We start from the raw sequence: 23,392 nt of genomic DNA, 5'->3' as shown, positions 1-23,392 counted from the left end.
ATCTGTAGCATTCCGTAATATATCATACTTGAAAGAAATTTTTAACTTTTAGATGGCAGTTTTTAAAGCAGAAACGTGATATATTTTATATACATTTTCTAGAAAATTAAAAAACTTCTTGTGGACTTTTCCTCCGGAAATATAGTGGTTATTGGTGTTCTCTTCACAGAGCAATCATATTAATGGAAAGTTGACGAACTACAGAGAAAATATGAAATTCAGTGTAAAACATCATTAATAAACAGATGGAAAAAACAAATTATGTTATATGAGAACTGTAAATCGATATTAATTAAAAAACCGATCAACAGGTTTGAATAACAGGAAAATTACGAATAATTTTAATTATGATTATTTCCTCAACTTATAGATTGGATTTGTCGAAATCGATTATTAAAAATGTGTCACAGAGCACCTTCTGGATGATTGCCACGGATAATAGATTCTATTATACTATAGTAGTGAATCAATTGTTTGTCATTGCGCTGAATCGTGACAACGAGTGAAAACAGATGATTACAATGGCACAGTGGCCGATATTATTATATCGAAAGTATGACATACGCGCTGTCTCGTGTTTCCGCAATGGCAGAGGGCTTAAATAATAGTACACCGGGAGCACGCGTTGCACAAAATCGCACGGATGGGGATGTAATTCAAACATTTGCTTTTGTTTTCGTTGTGTGAACAGCACAACATGGAACGAGACTCGTCTCGTGCATTAGAAACGGTCGTAATTACTGTTCGATGTACCGCTCGAGCAGTACTTCATCAATGCCAGTGTAACTTCGGTCAATCGTAAAATGTATTCGTGAAGTCGATCGTATTTATAATCTCGTTGTCGATCCTAATTTCATTACCGCACTCGCGATTCTATTTGCACCACGAATAAATTGGAAGTCGCGATACGTCTCCCGTGAGAAACGGCGATTGGAAAATTCTCCTTCCACCTCTCGTGGCTACAACGCTCGGGTGTATTACGCCTTTGCGGCGAAATTCCAGATTATACGTTCTTCTGCTTGACAGTACACCCACCGGTCATAGAACACTACGAGTTGGACGACCAAGAAAAGGCGGGGATATTCCTTTCTATTTTCAATCTGTCGCAAAATGTGCCAAAAGCTTTATAAGAAAAAGAATCGTACTATTATTTCTCAAGTATTTCCGAAAAAAAAAAAAAAAAAAAAAACAAAGATACGTATACTAAAGCATAGTATTACGATTAAAATGTTATCACGAAATGTTAAAGTAAATTAGAAGAATAAATTACACTGTAAAAAGTCTGATTGCATTAATTGGATTTCTAGTAGAAAATGGATAAATCAAAATTCATTGAAAAAATTTCTGGTTGAAAATGAACAAATCAAAAAATTCTGATTATATCATTTCGAATTCTAATTATCTCAACTAGAATTATAATAGAATTATAATAGATTGGACCAAAAAATTCTGATTTGTCCATTTTTAACCAGAATTCCAATTAATGCAACCAAACTCTTTTTCCAATGTAATTAAATTTATTATAATTCCAGTCGAGATGTCCATGATAATTGGAATTCTGATTGATATGATCAGAATCTCCTGGTTCATTCACTTTCTATCAGAATTTTTTCTCAATATAAAGTTAGTAATTTCGCTGATATATACTTTTCAAACAGATATGAAAATGTAAATGCAAAAAATGAAAGTTTAAAAATTCGTGAGAGTATGTGAAAATAAAATCAGTAGTGGGGAATCCACATTTATAACATGTGTAATAATAATTTCCGCGTCGTGCTTATGATTTCCTGTCATCTGACTTACAATTAGTTAGAGTAACTTGGCTGTCTTATGCTCAAGCGGCACTCTTCGTGTTCCATACGTGCCACAAGCAGCTTGATAACGACCGGGCTCTTTAATGCACGCCCGGCGCATCAGCCGCAGCGACTGGTAATCATTTCTCCATAGCAAGACAAAAAATTCAACTGGGTCATTCCATTCGAATTGACGCGAACGAAATTGAATATGATCAGCACAAACAGCGTTGTCCGTTCTCTCTCTCTCTCTCTCTCTCTCTCTCTATCTGCAGACGCGCCCCCGTCGTTATCCTGTCGGTCGTCACGCATAATACTCCACGACCAGCTCGAAATGCAATTTACATATTCATGACAATTCATTTGTACCCTATGGTGCGGTATGAGCTACCCCTTGGAGGTCTTATTAATTCTCTGGCATGTGCCTCGCTAAATTCTCAAGTCGAGGAATAAAGAAAAAGAACTAACCCAATTCGAAGGAGGGTGCGAAACTTATTTTCGATACGGATTCGTATAAAGTTCTACAGAACCCGGAAAACAGCATCAACTTGTTGTAATTACAAAATTCTTGAAGGAATTTGCAATCAATTTCTGTACAGACGATTTAAGATCTTCTCGCTTTGCTCTTCAACTTTTAGTTTTCGGTATATCAGTGATTAAACATCGAGATAGTTTCTATTGAAATGAAATTCACTTCATAGTAATGGAAAGATAATATTTCTAATTGTCTAAACATAATTTTGAAGTTTAATTTTTAACTTTTTCAGTGCAAACACGAAATATAAATTATGAAATAAGATTTTATCTATGTGGCATATAACATACATATGTATCATATTTGTCGTATCTATATAAGTGAACGTGTACGTACACATACGGAAGCGGACAATGCAAGTTTATACCTATATAGTCGATTGCAAGATTCTCGGCGTGGATTTCGCTTATCGACCGCTATTTCCTCGGCTCTACAGAAATATAGAGGATATTCTCACCACACGACATATATTTGATAGCCACGAGAAATCAATAAAAAAAATATATACATTCCGATGTGTCAAAATCATAATCCCAATATCTATAGGAGAAGCTCTTTCGATCACATAAATTATCCATTTTGTCAACTATTTCTTTATCTTCAAAGTATCTTTTTGAAGAATCTCACTTTTTACTATATATTTTTTTTTTTTTAACTAAAATAATTTTTCCTCTTATTTCTTTTTCTATATATAAGAAATAATTTTTTAAATATAAATTTCAATTTTATTAATCTATAATTCAAATTTTGATTAGATCATACTTTTGTGTGTGTGTGTGTGTGTGTGTGTGTGTGTGTGTGTGTGTGTGTGTGTGTGTGTGTGTTGTGTGTGTGTGTGTGTGTGTGTGTGTGTGTGTGTGTGTGTGTGTGTGTAATTTAGCAAAAGCTTGTTGAAACTATTGCCGTCAATTCGTAAGACCGCTGAAATATTATGCCGTTACCCATGCAAATCTATCTTCTGAAAATCGTTATTTCACCCCGACATATGGCAGTAACCACGCTGGGCGAATTCACCGGTGTTTAGAGACGCGTAAACTGTGGTGGCCGCTGTTCTGCGGCGCGATTGGCCATGTGCCAAAACATCTTGCAATCAATAAAATTTTGCATTATGCAAAAAAGCCAGAGACTGACGACGTTTGCGAAGTCATAGGCGGTAGACCGCAACGACGTTGTAAGGTAGGATCGGTTTAGTGTAGCCACTGGTATTCCGTCGCAATCTGTATTCGCGATTCCGCGGCGTGCCAATAAACGTCCATATCGGACCGCTTATATACACATATCCCGTTGGTTTCTGTCGTACCCAGAATGGTAGCGCCGTCTCAGCATTCATTGACACACAACAGTTCGAGGATAATCCGCCAACACGCTGAGAGATACGCTTGTCACACACGAAGACAATTAACTTTGCGTTGCGACAAACCCACCCGCGGCGTGAAACCGCCGATTTCGCCGAATCCGTTGCATCTGTTGCAAATATCAAGTATATACGACGCGCGCATATTATATATATATATATATATATATGTTATATATTATTCGAATCTTCGCGTGACACCTTACGTCGCAGGAAGTTTCAAATTCTCGGCGAAATCGGATTTCATAAGGAAAATTTCATAAGGAACAGTTTGCAATTAAGTGAAATCAAGCAAATGAAGCGAATATTCAATCGTCCATTTTTACGAAAGAATTATTAAAACATATTTTTTAACAAGAGAAGAATATTAAAAAAAACGTTTGTAATGTATCGACTGTGTTCTCTGGCAATGCGATTAATAGCATATTCGCAATGATTCCTCTTTTAATTAGGTTTTCTTCGATTCGCTAATGACGTACTATTCACCAATCAGAGAAATAAAAAGTAATAACGCTTGCCGCTGTTAAAAGCCCTCATTCGTCTAGAATCGCAATCATTCATGGAATTGTATTTCTATGTAGAGTTTCAAACGCGAATCAATAACGACCTCATTAACGTAATGTTTAATGGACACCAACTGCAAAACTCAGCTGTAAAACACGTTGTACGCGTACTTTACAGATTTGTCTGAATGCAAATCCATCGAAAGTTTGTATCACCATTACGTAATGATTTTTACACAAAGTTTTCTCTGTCGACATTACATACATATCGAGATTAATTTGCCAGGCTAATTCTTCATGTATCTGAATTCGCAGGTCATACAGATTATCTGAGAGGATGCATGGCTGACATAATTTACAACGGCGCCAAAGTTATAGAGTACGCTAGGTCGAGGAAGGGCCAGTCGGAGGCAACAGCCGTAACGTGGGGCTGTTCGCCGGAATTCGACGCCACGAGGAGCACGGAAGTCAGCTTTGTCGAGGACGGCGCCTTCGTCGCCATTCCGCGCCCCATTCCGCGCTCCGGTTCGAGGTATATACCAAAAGTACCATTTTCCGTTATAATGTATACACCTCCATTTATCATCGTCGCACCTACGGGACCGTAGAAAACGTAATTAAACTGTCGCGACGCAACCGTATTAACTACATTATCGATAATGGTTATATCGATGCAAGAAAGGATGCAACATGCTTTATCTCGTTAAGTTATTGTACCGAACCCCAGCATTATTTTACTTAATTATCTTCGTCGTTATTTATACACAGCTTTGCATTTACTCGACAATCATAATTTAAAAAAAAATTTCAAAGGCATTGTAAAATTCATGGTTGCACAAACTCGATCAAGTTCTCTATTTTTTTGCGAGACATATGAGACAACGTTTCAGTTTTAACAGCGAGTCTATCGTGCCATCACGTAAAATAAATACATTTACGTGGTTCATGAATCCAATATCTTATGGTAATACCGCGGGAAATCCGTTTCTCTGAGGTCGACGGCGACGGAGTTGCATAACTCGCATACTCGTGCACATAGCTGTACATCTACATCCAGGCCGCATTCAAGTCATCGGTCAGGGAAGGCCTTTCATGTTACGCGACTCCTACCACTTTCATCTTTCGTGCAGCTTTTAACGATTAAATCCACGAGAACGTTGTTACATCTCGAAGAGCTCGGAAACAACTGTTTCAATCGCGAGAGTTACGTCACTGTTAACTCTCGCAATGAGACAGACAGCAATGCTTCGTCAATGGGAACACTTTGATCCCTCTTTTCAGTGTGGCATAACGACTTCGACGAAGCGAAACGGTCGATTGGCTCGAAAGCTTATAAAGCTACTTAGTGTGCTAGCAATCGTTTGTGGAATTAATACTATTCATGATGTAAAGTCGCGGGTCATAATTTACATTAATGAATAAATATCCTAGTGTACAATATAGTGTACACGCAGGTAGAATGCAATTTTATTGAATGATAAATTCTGTACGGCAACGATAACTTCAATATATCCTGCCAATGTAGGAGACATAATGTTATTAATAAATTCAGATAAAAAAAGCGTATAACTTAATCAAAAACGTAACGAGTTTTTTAAAGCTCGTTTTTTGTGACACTTAGTTAAAGAAGATGTATTTGTCACTAAAATAGAAAGCTGGTTGATAAAATGCAATATGTCTAAAAATACATACGAACATATATAATATTTTTTAAAACGGATTAAAGTATTTTCGAGATACATACTATATAAATGCGTCGTTTTTATTTGAGCGTAAGTGGACATGTGCAAGCATATTGCAAGTCTCCCAGGAGCAGATTGTGTACATTGTGGTTTCGTGGATTCCCAGCATATCTCCAAGTATCTCAGAATAGAACTACGACCTCGAAAACCTTTGTTTTTATAAATTAAAAGCTCAACGGGAACCAGCGATGTTTACATTGAAAAATGTACGTAGGATGCATTTCCAATAGTGGCTACAGCAGGATATTACATTTTACAATCTATATTTTTATCTTATTTTTTTAGTTATTAATCTTTCGCAAGAAGAATGCAAACGATCTACGTTTATATATACGAGGATAGTTCTCCATCTTACAAAGAAAACGTGATATTTGACGACTCTTTTTATTTTTCAACATTCTCCTTTCAGCTCAATACACTTAGTCCAACGATATTCTAACTTTTTTATATTCCGTCTGTGTAATACGATTTTTCTAATCCTTTAAAATAAGCACTAGTTTCATCGATTACTTTAATATTTGAACCAAATCTTTTCCCTGTTTTTTCTTCATGTTTGATTTCTTCATGTTTGAAAAGAAGAAAAAGTCACTAAGGGCTAAATTTGGTGAATACGGTGCGTGCGGAACCAAATTCAAAGTTCAGCAATTTCGCGACTACGTTTTTGATAGACTAAGCAAATACGACATCGCAGTGTAAGCATTTTCATATGCAAATGCTCATGTAAGATGTTGTAAACGCGATCATTTGAGATGTTTGCAAGCTCACGCACTCGTCGATCATTCAACACAGCATTATAGGTTTTTTTCAATGTCATTAGTCGTAGAGGTTTTCGGACAACCTGAACATTCATCACCATTTATGGACGTACGACCTCATTTAAATTCAACAGCTTATTTGTTAACAGTTTAAAAAAATGTGAAGCCTCTCCCAAAGTTGAATCTAAGCTTGTTTTTTTATTTTTGTTGGTGTTAAACCTTTTAAAAGTATTTTACTGCGCAACATTCGACTTCATTTATTAAAAAAAAAAAATTAAAAGTTGGTTGCTTTACACGATCAAAACAAAGGAACTAGTAAACGCCCTGTCTGAAATTTTGACAGTAACTCTGCAGAATCAAACTTGTTAAAAATTATAGCAGTTTCACACTTCTGGCATCATCTCTGTCAGGCCGAAAACTTTTCAAATTACCTTCGTACATACGCAGCTATAGTACGAAAACGCTAAGCACGTCTGAGAGTAAAAACTTCAGTGAGCCAGATGTGTCCTCGCTGTGCTATCCCAGCGAAAATTATTCGAGAGTTTACTAAGAGGCAGAAAAACACTTCATTTTCACACGAATGCGGTGTACACCGAGTAAGCGCGGTTAATACCGGCCTTCACATGCAGATAGTTAAGTCCTGGGGTTGCACGCATGGTTTCCCGTGTCTCGTACGTTCACAGAAGCTGCGGCTGTAGGTACTCAGGCCCTTTTGTTGTCTTGAATTAAAAGCACACTAGTTCCGAGTAGTGCCTTAATTCAACTTATCAGAGAAAATAAATGTTGGTACCTGTTGCGTTAATACGGCTAAAAGCGAGACAAAAGGTCAGTTTTTTTTCACATAAATGTTTGAGTAACCAACCTCTCTTCTCGCATTGAACAGATACATAGTGCACCCTAGTAGATCTCGTCGACAAACGGATAAGTAGATAGTCAAGAGGAACTGAATGGATGACTGGACACTTGGACAGTCGTAACTGTTTTCTTTCCGTGGAGTTCTACCGTAAAGTCGATGAACCGTGAAGATTTCGACGTGCGCTTTCTGAGTTCAATTGATCTGGAAGATTCAAGTGTCACTTGTATGCATGATTCATACAGACGTTCGAGTTGTCTCCACTTAAACAAAGTGTACTTTTTGCCGTTAAATCGTTATTTAGTTCCATTGGTTGTCTTTCGTTGCGTATAAAACGTGGAACTGTCGTATTTAATGTAGCTTATCCTTTGATTTTCTCTCATATATTTAGTCAGTTTAAATCAATAAAGATTGAAGGAATAATGGATATTTTTTCGTTATTTAAACCGCTGGAATTTTTCGAATTTAATTTTCACGAGTATCAGTTAGCATACAAAGACCGAACACGTTATACTGCGCTTTCGGAAGCAAAACATCGACTGATGAGGAACGTAGAGACACACAAGCGGACCGTATTAGAATCCTTAGTGCACCTCCAGCACGGTAAACCATTAATTGCGTTTACAATTCGCGCAGGTACCTGTTTGCTTACAACCGTTGCGCGTTGCATTGTGTAGCTTTAAGACATTGACTAACATATCAGGTATTTTCATTAACTCCTGGATTTAACAGAGTCAAATTATAAGTTAATTTTCGATGAGATAATCATGATTCGTGTAATTAAACTTGGCTTGGAGCTTAATTAATGATATGCATATTCTAATATAAAACTTTTTCATCAATTGTCATCAATAAAAGATAATGAAAACACAGAAAGTAGAAAATATCGTAACAATCATGACATCGATAATGATTATTGTCGTTGTTTCAATAGCAACGAAATTAATATATCAAGAATGTGTGGTACAATAATATGATATAACTTTTTTAATTTCAATTCTCGGTATATACATCGCATTATTATATATTATTGCTCTCTGTTATGATGATGAAAGTCTGCTACGCTTTCGTAACCACGATTCATGTAATTAAACTCGGCTTGGAGCTTAATTAATGACATGCATATTCTAACACGAAACTTTTTCCTCAACTACCATCAATAAAAGATAATGAAAGCATAGAAAGTAGAGACTATCGTAATAATTGTGACATCAACAAGGGTTACTATTTCGATTGTAAGGTTAATAACAACGAAATAAATATATTAAGAATGTGTGTGGTATAATACGTACATGGTATTATACCACACAGTTATAGATGGTATAACTTTTTAAATGCAATATTAGTATTTGTACAAATACGTGTAATAGTAATTCCAATTCCCAATATATACATCGTTATCGCGTTACTACATCTGTCTGTTATGACGATGAAAGTCTACTCCGCTTTCGTAACCACCATTGTACCACTTCACTGTGATGTTACTTCAAAAGCAAAGTAATGAATCCACCCGCTGAAGTAAATAATCGGCTTTCATGTTCGCAGCAGCCGTGGCGTCTTCTCGCATAAGATGCGAAAATCATTCGCCCCAAAGTTTCTCCGAGTAGAAGTCGACTGAGCGAAATTTGATTTGATTACAATTATAAATTCACGGCGAACAATCTTCTTTCCCCTCTTGCTACCATCGTTTGCATTGCCTCGCTCGTTTAACTCGTGTTGCACGGCGAATAACGTTTCGCTTGTTTAATCGCGTTCTGTAGTAAGGTCTGAACACCATACCGTTTCAAGAACGATGATTAAACGGAGAGCAAAACATACAATTATCTTGTAGAAATAATATTCTTGAAGATTTATAAATTGTGATAATTTATAAATTATCACATCTTTAAATTGTCGTGATTTTCATCTCTATTTTATATCTGTATCTTGTATATGTTTTGTATCGTGTATATCTCAATTAATCTTGTAGAATTTTGTATATCTTATTGATTACAGTTTAATTCGTTTTTTTCAAAAAAGAATCGTTATTGCCTTTCAACAAAAATGACAAATTATTCGACGGTGTCACGTTTGATCAATCGATGCATTTGTAAAGTTTCTCGTTCATGATATACATATACAGGGTGTTCCGGATGTTAAAACTTCGGGAGCGTATAGAGAATCGATAAATTAAGAAAAAAAGTTCTTTAGAGATGCGTTCGTTTTTACTTCGTTTTGGAGAAAAAGATAATCGCAAAAAAGACAAAGTTTTTATTTTTGTACTTATTTATTACTTATTCATTCACACTTATTATTCATATTGTCACTTGCTTAATGTAGATATCGTTCAAAATGTTTACTTTTTACAATGCAAGCAATTACATCTAGTGCGGACAGCTCATGTGTCCATGCCAAATACTAATCAACGTAATGACTCACCGATCCGACACTCTTCTGTCTGGAAATCGGCGCGCAACTCTCGCACCGCCTCTGTAGCATTACCATTGCAGAAACCATACATATCAGCATATTCAACATTAAAACGCATATTGTAACAGGAGTAACTCACTCGATGAGTAACTAACGAATTAGGAATTTATAGGAGAAAGGCAGAAATATAAATAAAGTTTTCTCTCACCAGAAAATGGAATATTATTGTTTTTGTATACGATTTCAACGATGATAATATTTCAAAGGCAGTGCGAGAACGAAGCAACTATTTTTGTCCTTTTGCGATTTTTTTCAAAACGAAGCAAAAACGAGTATATATATATCTCTAAAGAACTTTCTTTCTTAGTTTATCAATCCCTTATGCACTCCAAAAGTTTTGACATTTAAATTCGGAACACCTTGTATGATACTTCACTACCAACAATACAACTATTGTAATGTTTATGAATCATGTGAAGAAATCAACTGCGAAATCCGATTGATAAGATGCATGTAATATCAAAGTTTTCCGTTATTTTACCACCAACGACTTACCAGTAACTTACTTATCTAGAAGAGTATTCTCGATGGCGAGTATTCATGAAATCGTCATGTAACGACCGTAACATAAGACGAGTCCGATTCGGTTGCGCAGTCCATTCTTAAGGGATAGTAACAAAGTTTCCTGCCAATTCCATCTTACGACTTTGCAGATGGGAATTCGAGATGAAGACCGGCGCCGATAGTGGCCTGTTGCTCTATAACACGGGGCAATCATCTTACGCCGATTACCTCGGCATCGAGCTGTTCGAGGGTAAGATTCGGCTATTGATGAATAAAGGGAATGGCCCGACCGAATTGACACATGGTACCTTGGTGGCTGACGGTAAATGGCACAGCGTAATTGTGGATTTCAATCCGAGCGGCCTTGGTATCGCTGTTGATCATCACGAGAAAACAATGGCTCTGCCGTCCGGCGGCAATCGGTTCCTCGATCTGGCGGACACATTGTACATCGGTGGCACGGAGTTGAATAAACGCGCCCGAGCTTTGGGCAAGGGTCTTCGATCCGGGGACGTTAGTTACAAAGGTTGCATACGGAATATGGTCCTCGACAACAAGGACCTCGGTTTACCGGACGTCAAGGTCAGCCAGGGTATTGTCGTGGGTTGCGTCTGGGGATATCCGTGTATCGAGGCTGATCCCTGCGTATCCGGTGCATCGTGCATGCAACTGGGTGTCAACTCATTCAGGTGCAACTGCGATCAGTCGCTATGCATCAAGCCGAATTACGCCGAGGACTACAAGGTAGATCAATTTTAATTGAGTTTCAATGATGCTCCACCCTCTTGGCGAGGGTTACGTTGCGGTTATGAGCTAATTGTGTCACAGGCAACTAGCGTATGGATTTACGGAGATGCATAACTAACTTAGTCAAGATATATTGTTTATATAAATTACTGTTTAATCATTGTAAGTAATTAATATAAAATATTTAATTTTATTTGCATCTCTATTGCATTGATATCTAATAATAAAGGAATTATATATAAAGTATATCATTTATACATACACACACATATATATATATATACTATTATCTATATATTATTATTAAAATAATAAATAATTTAATAAAAGCAATATATATATATATGTATATGCAATTCAATATTAACAACATCTATAATGTAATAAAGTATCTATGAAAGGGCAATGGACTTAGCATGATGACAGTGCAACTAAATCTTTACTTTCACAATATAAAATACTCTAAACGTTTCGGTTCTCATAGAACCATCCTCAGTGGACAAAAAACTTATAATAAAATAATTTTAGATTTCATTAATTAATATACTGTTCATCTTCAAACTCTTCTTCAATTAATTCTAACAGTTTTTTAACAACAAACAAGTATCATTACCACAAAATGTCTGATATGACTACAAATACATATAGAAAAAATATATATAGTACAGATGTTGATAATATTGAGATAAAACTAATATCTGCATTCATAGAATGAAGAATCGATATGGTGTGTTTACAGATGTACTCAAATACCACCCTCCCTGTAAATTTGGAAATTCTCTCTTTGAGTCCTGTACTAGTTTCCGAAGGGGAAAATGTGTTGGTAACGAGCAAAAACATCGCGATGGTATTGGACATCGCCAAATACGGCTTGGAAGAAACTGATGTCTCATTTACCTTAGTGACACCACCAACTTACGGAACCTTGGCATTAGATCTCCTAACATCCCGAAATGATCATTCTTTCACGTTGCAAGACATCAATCAGGATAAGGTAATCGCCTAATCAGCTAGTCATCAATTTACTAAATCCTTTAATTAACGTTTAATTCCGTTTCAAACTCGTTGCGCGATTGTAAGCCTGCAATCACAAGGATTGCTACAATATTAATCCATCTGTCGGTGACGATAAAAGTCGAAATCGCCGAGAAGTTTGCGGAAGCACGTATAAGAGACGAAACTCGGCCGATATGCACCTGACATTAATTAATATCAGGTGACTAAACGCGGCCAGAGCCGGCTGGCCGGGCATGGGCCATAGAAGGCCGGAGAAACATGGAAAATCATGTGTTCTTCCAGTTCGTCATAGGACCACGCGTTGCTATACATAGTACGCGCCATAAGGACTAACTTTAGAATCGTTAGAGGCGGGAATATGGAGGGTCGGCCGACTTGCTCTCACTCGCTCATTCGCCCCTGCTCCTCATGTTACCCACACTCAATTTATCTAGCGACAGTGCTCTATTTATAAATCGCTCCCGCCACCACTCATTAATGGTTTTTCGTTAAAGATCGCGTAACGGTCGCTTTTTATCCGCCGCCCCAGCATCTGTCGTTTATTGCCAATTGCTTTCCAATCGTTAAAAAAAGAACAAGGAAAAAGCTCGCGTCTTCCCCTTGTCTCGACTCGGATCATCTCAGGACGACGCCCACTTGATATGCTAATCGACGATTTAACTCCTGTACTCCTGTCGCTCTAATTAATTTTCAACCGCGGTCGATCTCGAGTGTTAGATCAAACGCTAGAAAGGATAACACGGAGTCGGGTACTCTGACGTACTCTCCCATGATTAATTCTGATTCTGTAGCACGATGTAGTGTGTGTTTGCCGATCGAGATTCTCGTGAAACAGCGAGCTCTCGCACAAGTTAAGGTTCACACATTCCTCGTTGTACGGTTATTCCTAACCAATATTACGATACATAACAGATTATTGATTTCTTTCGTATGCAAATTTGCTTTACCAGACTTTGCACGAGTATGAAAAACGCGATCAATTACCGTGTCGTTCGTTATCAATTTTGCGATTTATTAGTAATCGTTTAACAGTAAAAGTAATTTCTTTAAACCATTAATTATCCGATTTTGCTATATGTGAACATTGCTATATGTGTTGGATATGATGTAGGGCATTATCCTTATGATAATTGACTTCCCCAACAGATACAGTATATGCATGACGGTAGCGAAACCACAAAGGACAGCATGATTCTGGAATTGACGTTGGTGGCCGAGACAGGCTATACGCTTCCAGGATACCTCCAAGGACGCCTCAGGTTCCCTCTTCATGTTAATGTCACTCCTGTCAATGACCCCCCATTACTCGAGATACCGACTGCCAAAGTGCTGCGTCTGGCCCAAGTAAGACACGAAAATAAACTGTAAGCTCTTATTTTTTCTTTATCTAGTCTCTCAGCAATGTATTTATCATGATACGTTTTTCGTCATGTTACCGACGACAATGCGCGATAATTCGAAACACGTTACGTTCGGCTTAACCGAAACAACCGGCAGTTCATGCCACTCAACTAAATCAATTAATGGAGGCCATATGAAATAGTAGCTTATTTGTGGCTCGTGCATCTTCGGAGAACGTGGCAATTTAGCCGCAACGAAATCGATTTAACTCGCTCGCGCGCTGGTCATCGCTCTTAATTAACTGCGCGTGTAAGTTCGAGGGTATTCAAAGACGGAAGTTATAATTACGATATATATGTTTATTTAACCTAACCCATTCCGGGGCAATTCCAATGCGCTAAGTACGCTACAGCCATTTTAGCAAATCCGAAATAGTATATAGCAAATACAAATAGTAAATTATAGTAAATGTTACAATTGACCTTTAATTATTTTTTTAAACTCTTATAAAAATATACAAACAAAAATAATTGTCATGTTAAAACTAGTACGTAATAATATTAAAATCAAAACAAGACCTTTTACATTGATTCACTATCTCAAATTATTTTTCAATAGAAAAAACTGATTGCTAAACGAATATATTGATACAAAATATCAAAGTGTGTATTCGCTATATCTCGCTTGATGCGTTTTACGTCAGCGCGAAAATAACAACGCAATTTTTCGCCAATTTGTTGAATCCTTTCATTCAATATGTCTGTGCAACATTCGTTGGATGATCTCGGGCAAATATAAAATGTGCGAAAAACGCTGATATTCACAGGGTACAAGAAAAACACTGACCAAGGAGTTAATATGGGCCATAGATGCTGACACTCCGTCGGAAATGCTGATTTATACGGTTTTACGAGCAGATACTGACGCGGGGCATATCGAGAAAGTTACTTATCCATTTCGACCTATCGACACGTTCACACAAGCCGAATTAATGCAAGGTCTCATTGCGTATGTGCATCGTGGAAACGGTAACAATTCATTATTATTAATTCACAAAAAACGTTGTATTTTAAATGAGCATATTTGTTAATCTTTTTATGTTGTTTTTGCAATACCTTTTATTTCAAATCTGTAAAACCGTAATGTAAATGTCCGGCAGTGAAAAATATATGAGGGATTATATTTTCATCAAAAGCTTTTATATGAACGAAACATTTAATTTTTTAGCTAAACCGAATGCAATGTTGGGTTTACAAGTGAGCGATGGCATCGAGAGTAGTCAGCCAGCGTATTTGCGCGTATCGGCTTACCCGTTGCAAATCAAGTTGACGCACAATACTGGTCTCATTGTGGTACATCGTTCGTTCTCATACTTGACACCAGCGAATCTCTCGTTCGCCACAAATTCGGACGACAACACCATCGACATTCGTTACGACGTCGTCTCGCCGCCACAATTTGGTGTTTTGCAGAAATTGAAGGACGTCTCTAGCAGTTGGGCAAACGTAGACCATTTTACTAGTCGGGACGTGGAATTGCACACCGTTCGTTACCTTCATAACGTCGGCAGCCCTAATCAGGACGAGTTTAAATTCCAAGCAAGCGTGCGCGAAGTGAAGACTCAGCAGACCTACGACTTTCGCATTACTTTCATCGATCTAGAGTTAAAGGAGACCAAAAGGGTACCTATTAATCTCACCAATACATCAAACATCATTATCACGAGCAACCACTTGAAGTACCAGACGAATCCGCTAGTTACATCACTAAGCAAAATTGTTTTTACTCTTATAATGGGACCAAAATATGGCAATTTATTTTTGTTCGACCGTAAACTCGTGGCGACTGATACCTTCACTCAGGAAGACATCGAGGCCAATAGATTGAGCTACCGTCTATTCAGACGATCCTATTCCAATATCTTCGATGAAATAACATTTAAAGTTAACGCACCTCAATGCGTCGACATACATGCCAATTTGAAAGTTCGATATTATCTTGGCAAGAACAGCAAGTTGCTGGAAGGCGCGGAGAATTTGAAAGTTGACGAAGGCTCGAAAGTACCTCTGAGAATCACACATGTGAATCCAAAGGAATACGGTGTGTCCTCTTTGATGTACAATCTCACAACAAAACCAAATCATGGTTGGCTCTCCATTGCGAATAGTTCAATATCACAAAATAAAAAAAATGTCTCATTTTTTACGTTAGAAGATGTATTGATGCAAATAGTATATTATGTGCACGATGATTCCGAGACTAAAGAAGATTCTTTCGAATTTGTAGCAATGTCTATGGACACGGATTTTATGTACGTCGGGAAATTTCGAGTCGAGATCATTATGAAAAATGATAATCCGCCAGAGCGAACAATCGATAGAGTTTTTCATGTTGTGTCGAAAGGCGAAAAATTAATAACCAATAAGGATCTCGCATACATGGATAAGGACATTGGTACTAGAGCGAGCGAACTTATTTACACCAGGAGGGATGCTCGAAAAAGTGGATTGTATAAAACAACTAATCCCTCGGTACAAATACGTGAATTTTCGCAACAAGATATCAATGACGGTATGATACTCTTTCGACATCAAGGGGACGAACACGAGAAAATTGAATTCGGTATCACCGATGGTCACTTTTACAGGACTGGTGTTCTTCAAATTCAAGCCAGCCCGCCATACATCAGGTTACGCGAGAATAACGGTTCGGTCGTTCAATTTAACAAGTCCGTTGTGCTCCAATCGAAAGAATTAGAGGTAGAAACGAATGTGTATGTTACAGAAAAGGACATAAAATACAATGTGTGGGAGAAACCGAAACATGGTATATTGATGAAGTATGGCAGAGAGTCAAATAGTTTTACAGAGGATGATCTGAAGCACGGTAGCGTGTTATATAAGCACTTGGGTGGATCCTTAACAAAAGACACTTTTAGATTTAAAGTGTTCGTTAAGGGTGCAGATGCCGAGGGTGTGTTCACAATCAAAGTCTATCCAGAGAGCTATTGGGAATCATTGATTATACAAAATAACAAGACGATATTTGTCGAGGAAGCTACTAGCATTCTGTTGAATCGGAAAAGCCTCGAAATAATGCATCCCAAAATATCGCCAACCGAAATTGTCTATTTCATACGAGAGTGGCCGCAGAATGGCTACCTAGATTTACAAATCCATGATGAGCATAGCGAGGAAGTGAGGGAAGAGTACAGTGGTAATGCGGTGAAACATTTCGAGCAGAGTCTGATAAACGATAATCGCGTCTTCTACGTTCAATCGATTATGAATCAGACGAACGATCGTTTTGTTGTAGACGTTACCAACGGTATTACGTGGTTACGCGGACTAAGTGTGAACTTCGTGATAGTGCCAGAGAAACTCTACGTCGAGGCGAAAAGCTTTACTGTAGTGGAAGGGAAAGACGTGATACTAAGTGAAACGAACTTCTTGGTTGTGACGCCGTATTACGCTGGTAAGGTAACGGATTATAGAATAGTAGAGAAGCCAAAGCACGGTACGATTCTCGATTCCACGAAGAACACTCAGGTAAAAAAGTTTTCGCAAAAGCATCTGAACGCTGGGGTTATACTGTACAAGCACAACGGGGATGAATTTTTGAGCGATTCCTTTAGAATGATAGTTACTGCTAGTGATAAAATGAGTGAGCCTTTTGATGTATCGATTATTGTTCAACCCGTTAATGACGAGGTTCCTGTGTTAGTGAATAGAACTAAACTAAATGTTTGGCAAGGCGGTTCCGTTATTTTGACATCGACAAATTTAGCAGCTATAGACAATGACACTGCCCCATACGACATAATATTCAACGTTACTGGAGTAAGAAATGGATACATCTCATTAATCACTTCACCTGATGTGGACATTTATAATTTTACGCAGAGCCAAATCAATGAATCACAAATCGTATTCACACATACGAGTAAGTATTTAAAATATTCAGAAATATTAATTTAAATAGACGAGCTATTTTATAGAGTTTTCCCTAGTTATATACATATAATGCAATTTAATTAATACCAACTAACATAACATAATTGTTAGTTATAGTTTGCCACTCAACAATATAATTGTAATATAATAACACATCTATTATACGTAAATTGAATGGGAAATTTTAACTAACAATTGTGTTATTTATTAGTCGATGTTTACTGGAAAATATAATGTTAAACAGTAATGATTATATAATAAATCATACATTAAATAAATGTATAATAATTTTATGAAATAGTATATTGTAATATTGAAATAGTATATTGTAATATACTATTTCAGAAAATTAAACTGCAATATATCTTTTTAATATTAATAAGATTGTAAAGTCTTAGTAAAATATTTATTATAAAATGATAAAAATGTGTACAACGTTTTTTTTCAGATGGATCTGATGGTGAATTCAATTTCGTTTTAAATGATGGTGTACACACGACGAAATCTTACACGATTTTGGTCACCACAAAGCCAATTCGTCTGAACATTGGACACAATATGCCCCTTAATGTCTTCCCCCTTACTAGAAAATTAATATCAGACAAGCTCTTATTAACGACGTGTTCTGACGAAGCGAGGGAGATTAGGTACACTGTGCGAAATGGGCCCCATTTAGGTAAAGTTATAATGGAGACAAGTGAAGGGGTCTGGCTTGAGGTCGAGCGATTTACTCAGAGAGATATAAACAATAGCAAAGTAATTTACGAGCACACCAAGCAGTTCATGGACCTTACGGCCAATGACTCTTTCATATTCGACATCGAAACACACTTCGCTGGAACTTTAATGAATCAGGTATATAATATAATTTAATATCTATTGTAAATATATTATTTTCTGTTACGCATATTTTATAATTTATAAAAGACAGCATTTTCAGTAAGTCAAGAAATTTAACATTTTTTTATATTTTTTAATAATCTTCGATGCCACGCTACAGAAACAACACACTTAAATATGACACATTCAACTAATTCGGTTGTTTATGACTTTCATAAAAATGATCATGTAAAAAAATTTCTTTTCAATTGAAATGCCGATAACATTAACGAACTTAATAATGTCAAGTAAATTTATTTGTGTATCTTTATTAATAAAACAGTTATAAGCAATAGAAAAAATATTGGAAAAGCATTGGAAAAAAACCGGATATGCTATATCTAGAATGGCACCGAAGGTTAATACTCTTAATAAAAATTTCGAGAAGTAAAGTTATTTTATATCTAACAGTGTACTTTGTATATCGTAGGTTTTCCAAATAGATATATCAGTTTCGAGTGGAGGCTTAGATAGGTATATTTCTATGAAAAACGTAAGAGTCATGGAGGGTAGCTCTGCAGAGGTCGTGATGAATATAAGTGGCATTGTGTCATTTCTACAAATTAACGCTGGCATCCCGAATCCGGCGGTATTATCAAGATTGATTCACCAACCTAGTCATGGACACGTGATGCTTCTGCCGGATTTAAACGTGACCACTTTTACGCAACCGCAAATCGAGGGTGGAAAAATTGCTTACTATCACGATCACTCAGACACTCTAGAAGATCGTATTCAATTCTCGTTATACTTGACACCCGGTCACGTGTTACTTTGCAACACCAGTATTCCCGTTGTAATCGAGCCAATCAACGATCAGCCTTTCAAACTCATTACCAACAACCCATACATTACGGTCGTGCAAAATCAAAATCAGACCATCACCCGGGAGAACCTTTTAACCACCGATCCTGATACTCCACCGGAAGAAATTATATACGACGTAATTTCAGGACCGACCTTTGGTAGATTATTGCTTTTACCATTCGATCAAAACACTTCAGAAGTACGTCCTGTGGAAAAGTTTACCCAATACGACGTGGATTCTAATCGAGTGGTGTACGAACACAATGGAACGTTACAAACTGCTTCTTTCTACTTCAGAGTTTGGGATGGTGCCTACAATCCAATTTATACCGTCTTTAATGTCCACATTTTAGCTATACGATTAAATGTGACTGTATCCGGTCCTGTAAGCTTGCAGCAAGGTTCAAATGTGGCACTTATCTCGGAGAATGATGTCAAGCTTGATACAAACGCACGTCAAGACCTGGTGGTTTATGAGATTACGACGCATCCAAAACACGGAATATTGTATGTACGGGACGGCGCTGCGGCAACGTTCAAGCAGACCGATCTGCAGTCGAAAAGTGTAATGTTTATGCAAACTGATATGACAGTGTCGAACGACAGTTTGGAATTATCGGCGCGATTAAGTGGCTTCGAGCAGAAGCACATACGCGTAGAGATCAAGGTCGTGCCTCTCATGATCATGAACTCGCTGACAGCGTTGGCGGGCGAAAAGAATCGAATAACTCTACAATATTTGGACGCGACTCCTCTAGCAAAGTTAACGACAAGCAATCCCCTTTATACCATTGTGAAAAAGCCAAAATACGCAAAGATCAAGAGGATTATCAGAAGTTCCTCGTCATCCGGCGAGAAGAGAGGCGCGCGCGAACGAGAAGTCGCGCGTTTCTCGCACCAGGAAATTATCTCGGGGGTGATACATCTAGTATGTAGAAAAATACCATCGATAGACGGTGTCGCGGACAGCTTCAGTTTCATCCTCGCGGCGTCTATTTTTCAACCGGCAGTGGGAGATTTCGAATTCAACATTAAGCTCGATATAGACGATGACAATATCACTTTGGGCGGCCCAATGGATCCGGTCGGTCACGAAGGCGAGATGGCGATCGCACCGAACATGAGCAACGATTATCTGCTAATCCTCGGCATGTTGCTTGGCGTGTTCCTTCTCGGCGTGGTTGTAATTATCACAATCAGGTGTCGTCACAATAAATACAAGCATGCCGAGGAGGAAAAACCGGAAACTACACCTGCTGTTGGGGTGATGCCACTTCCCAGACCTCCGGATCATTTGATGCCTACCACTCCACATCTAAAGCCATTCGGTAATGATCACAACAGCGTGACGGCCAGCACGCCTTTGCCAATGTTACCCTCGACATTACCTCAGTGTAAAGTGATACCCTTGACCCCCCTGGAAAGCGGTTCGGAGGTCGACGTATCCGCAAGATATCCCTATGGCGTGGCGGACAGCGACGAATGGAGTAGTTTCGACACTTCCGATCTACCTTGTCAGTCGGCCACAACTCAAAGGACCAAGAAGAACCCTTTGTTGAGAAGGGATCAATACTGGGTCTAGCAGGAGAGAAACACGTTGCGGTTTACGCGAAGAAAGCCGTAGCGTATCTTGATGTGTTTCATTAAAACTATCGTGGATATCATGGACTTAATGTGCCTAAGAAAAATGAAATCTGCGAAAAAGTTTACAATTGTTCATTGAAGCCCGAGATTATCATGTCAAACATGTATCGAAAAATAGTGAAATGACATTCGATGTTTTGGTGGAAAACTCAGTGATCGTCGGCATCCGATCTCGATGCATTTAATTTTAATTGAAAAAAAGCAAAGGAAACTCTTAGATTATAGGAGAAACTTATGGATCGAAAAGGATTGATCGATAATTCGCGATCCGGGATAGTTCGCAGTGTCTCGTGTACTATTAGCCTAAAACGATATAAACAGGAACTCTAGATCTTTTTGAATGTCACGACTATCGCCGCTATCACGAGCTCAATGTGCCTAAGAAATGTCTGACTCTGCTGACATTCTTTCCATTAATTACACGTCGATTTTTCGTATGTCTACGTCCCCTCCTTCCGGCGGATTGAAATAAATTCAATTGTAAAGGCAGACCAATTGTTCATTAAAGCAAGACTTTTACGACAAATTCAATTCTGGTCTAAGCGAAAAGTTCGTCGGGATACTGACTCGTTCTAGAGTGTAAATTTTCAGAAAAATTTTATGTTCCTTTACCTCCTTCCATTTTTACACCTTTTGTAAATCTAGAATAGTAAGATCGTTATATAAAAGTGGCATTTATCGATCCCCATTATCGTAAGTTCCACATAAAAAAAGTATTAAGACTAACAAAAGGAACTTTCGCTCTTAAGCTGTAAACAAAGGAAACATCGAGTAATCGGGATAATACAGGAACTGTGTGACACTGTATTGTACAATGATTAAATATACACAATGTAATCGAGACTATATATGTTCCTGTTACTTGTTACTTGCCATCAAAGAACGCAAACGAAACGCATTTATATAAACAGCTATACTCGAGTTTCGACATATCTTTTTATACCGTCGTATTGTCAAACTCTTATTTTCTTTTGATATAGATCCCGCATGCAATCGTTTCATCTTATCCCTATTTTGATGTTGCTCATATTGCGTAAATAAATATAAATCGACAATTAATACTTGCCTGGCGAAATGCAAAAAGATCGAATCGCTCTTTTCACGACAATATAACATGTATCTATCTTTACGTAGCGACATGCATTGAATTATGATTCTGCTTAAAACGTGTCATAAGGAGATAAAATTAATTCTTTTGGATTGTTATTATAAGTAGTACACTGAGAAAAAAATGCAGTTGATTCAATTAAAGTCTATATTACGGGCTGTCACTAGCATAAGTGATTAATTTATGTATATTTTTATTGACATAAAGACATAAATTATTATTTCAATAATCAAGACTTTTATGTCAATAAAAATATATATGAATTAATTACTTATGTTAGTGACAGCCCGTGATATAGATTTTAATTGTGAATCAACAGTATTTTTTTCTCAGTGTAAAAATGATGAAGTAGTAGAACCGATGTCGTTTTTCACAAATCAAGTTTTCTTACATTTTTTCACGAATTATATATGATGATTATTTTAGATCGAATTACGTAGAATCGTAACATACAGAATACTGCATGCACAATTCTTATCTGTTTCGTTTCTGTGCAAGCTTTAGCGAGCGTTAGACACGACGCCAAATAAGATGATTATTTGACATATTAAATGCGAATTAGCAGTAACAGTCAAAGTCTATAAGCTGTTTTTTACATGAATGAGTGTAAATCTTTTCTATGAATCGTTGACGCGCGACGAGTTCATAATTCATAAGCGATGAACGGGGTTGTGCGTGCGCGATTTCAGTATTATCTGAGAAAAATTTATTAAGAGGCATGTTGACCAGGTCGTTGATTTTTAAGAAAAATTTTACGTTACGTTACTATTGAATTCGCGGTAATCTCAATGAATCCACTTTCGGCTAACATCGAATAATATGATGATCCATGCTAAATTTTTTTAGTTCACAATAATTGTAATGAAATTCCCCCCCCCCCCCCAATTATTTCTATAGATACAATTATAGTTCACTTGATGCTACAAAGTACTATATTTGACTGATCAATCAGAAGAAAGAATTTTATTCTAATTGACCAATTAAAGAATACTTCAAACTGTAGCATCAAGTGAGCCGTAACCAATATCAATGATAAACAGCATATAGCGTCATCTGGTCAAACAATATAAATTTATTAAATTAAATAGTTAAATTTTGATTTAAATAAATTAATAAAATTGTTTTTAAAACACAGGGAAAATATTAAGATCTTTATATGTTAATAAAATAATATTTGAAAAGGCATTTTTTGAATTTTTATCAAAAGATTTACTGGTATTCTTAAATATGTCTCTTTATTTTATCACTGCTGATTATTCAAGATCTTTTCTTTAAAAGAAAAAGACGGATTTTTTATGGATGGCAATCCAATTTGCCTTAATGAAATCACAATATATTGATGAAAATGAAATTTTATACGCTTTTGCAGAAATTTGAATAAATATCTG

The 23,392-nt window shown here is 37.1% G+C and overlaps 1 protein-coding gene across 2 annotated transcripts in view; it reads left to right on the top strand.

Annotated features, from left to right (window-relative positions):
* kon (chondroitin sulfate proteoglycan 4-like protein) overlaps positions 1-22,056 on the top strand; it is a 42,647-nt gene extending 20,591 nt beyond the window's left edge. Inside the window, exons 1-9 of one of the 2 annotated variants that reach the window (XM_018462212.1) lie at positions 4,265-4,346; positions 4,501-4,717; positions 10,658-11,252; positions 11,995-12,249; positions 13,419-13,616; positions 14,440-14,641; positions 14,841-17,555; positions 18,015-18,421; positions 18,876-22,056. In XM_018462212.1, the coding sequence (XP_018317714.1) occupies positions 4,527-4,717; positions 10,658-11,252; positions 11,995-12,249; positions 13,419-13,616; positions 14,440-14,641; positions 14,841-17,555; positions 18,015-18,421; positions 18,876-20,834 (6,522 nt within the window). In that variant the 5' untranslated portion in view covers positions 4,265-4,346; positions 4,501-4,526 and the 3' untranslated portion in view covers positions 20,835-22,056. Of the gene's footprint in view, positions 1-4,264; positions 4,347-4,500; positions 4,718-10,657; positions 11,253-11,994; positions 12,250-13,418; positions 13,617-14,439; positions 14,642-14,840; positions 17,556-18,014; positions 18,422-18,875 lie in introns of those variants that run through there. The other variant, XM_018462211.1, reaches the window with a different exon arrangement.
* The last annotated feature ends 1,336 nt before the right edge of the window (positions 22,057-23,392 follow it).

The sequence above is a fragment of the Mycetomoellerius zeteki genome, unplaced genomic scaffold (genome assembly GCF_001594055.1).
Source record: "Mycetomoellerius zeteki isolate Tzet28-1 unplaced genomic scaffold, Tzet1.0 scaffold135, whole genome shotgun sequence".
Lineage (NCBI taxonomy): Eukaryota > Metazoa > Arthropoda > Insecta > Hymenoptera > Formicidae > Mycetomoellerius > Mycetomoellerius zeteki.
This window is presented reverse-complemented; position numbering and strand designations above follow the sequence as displayed.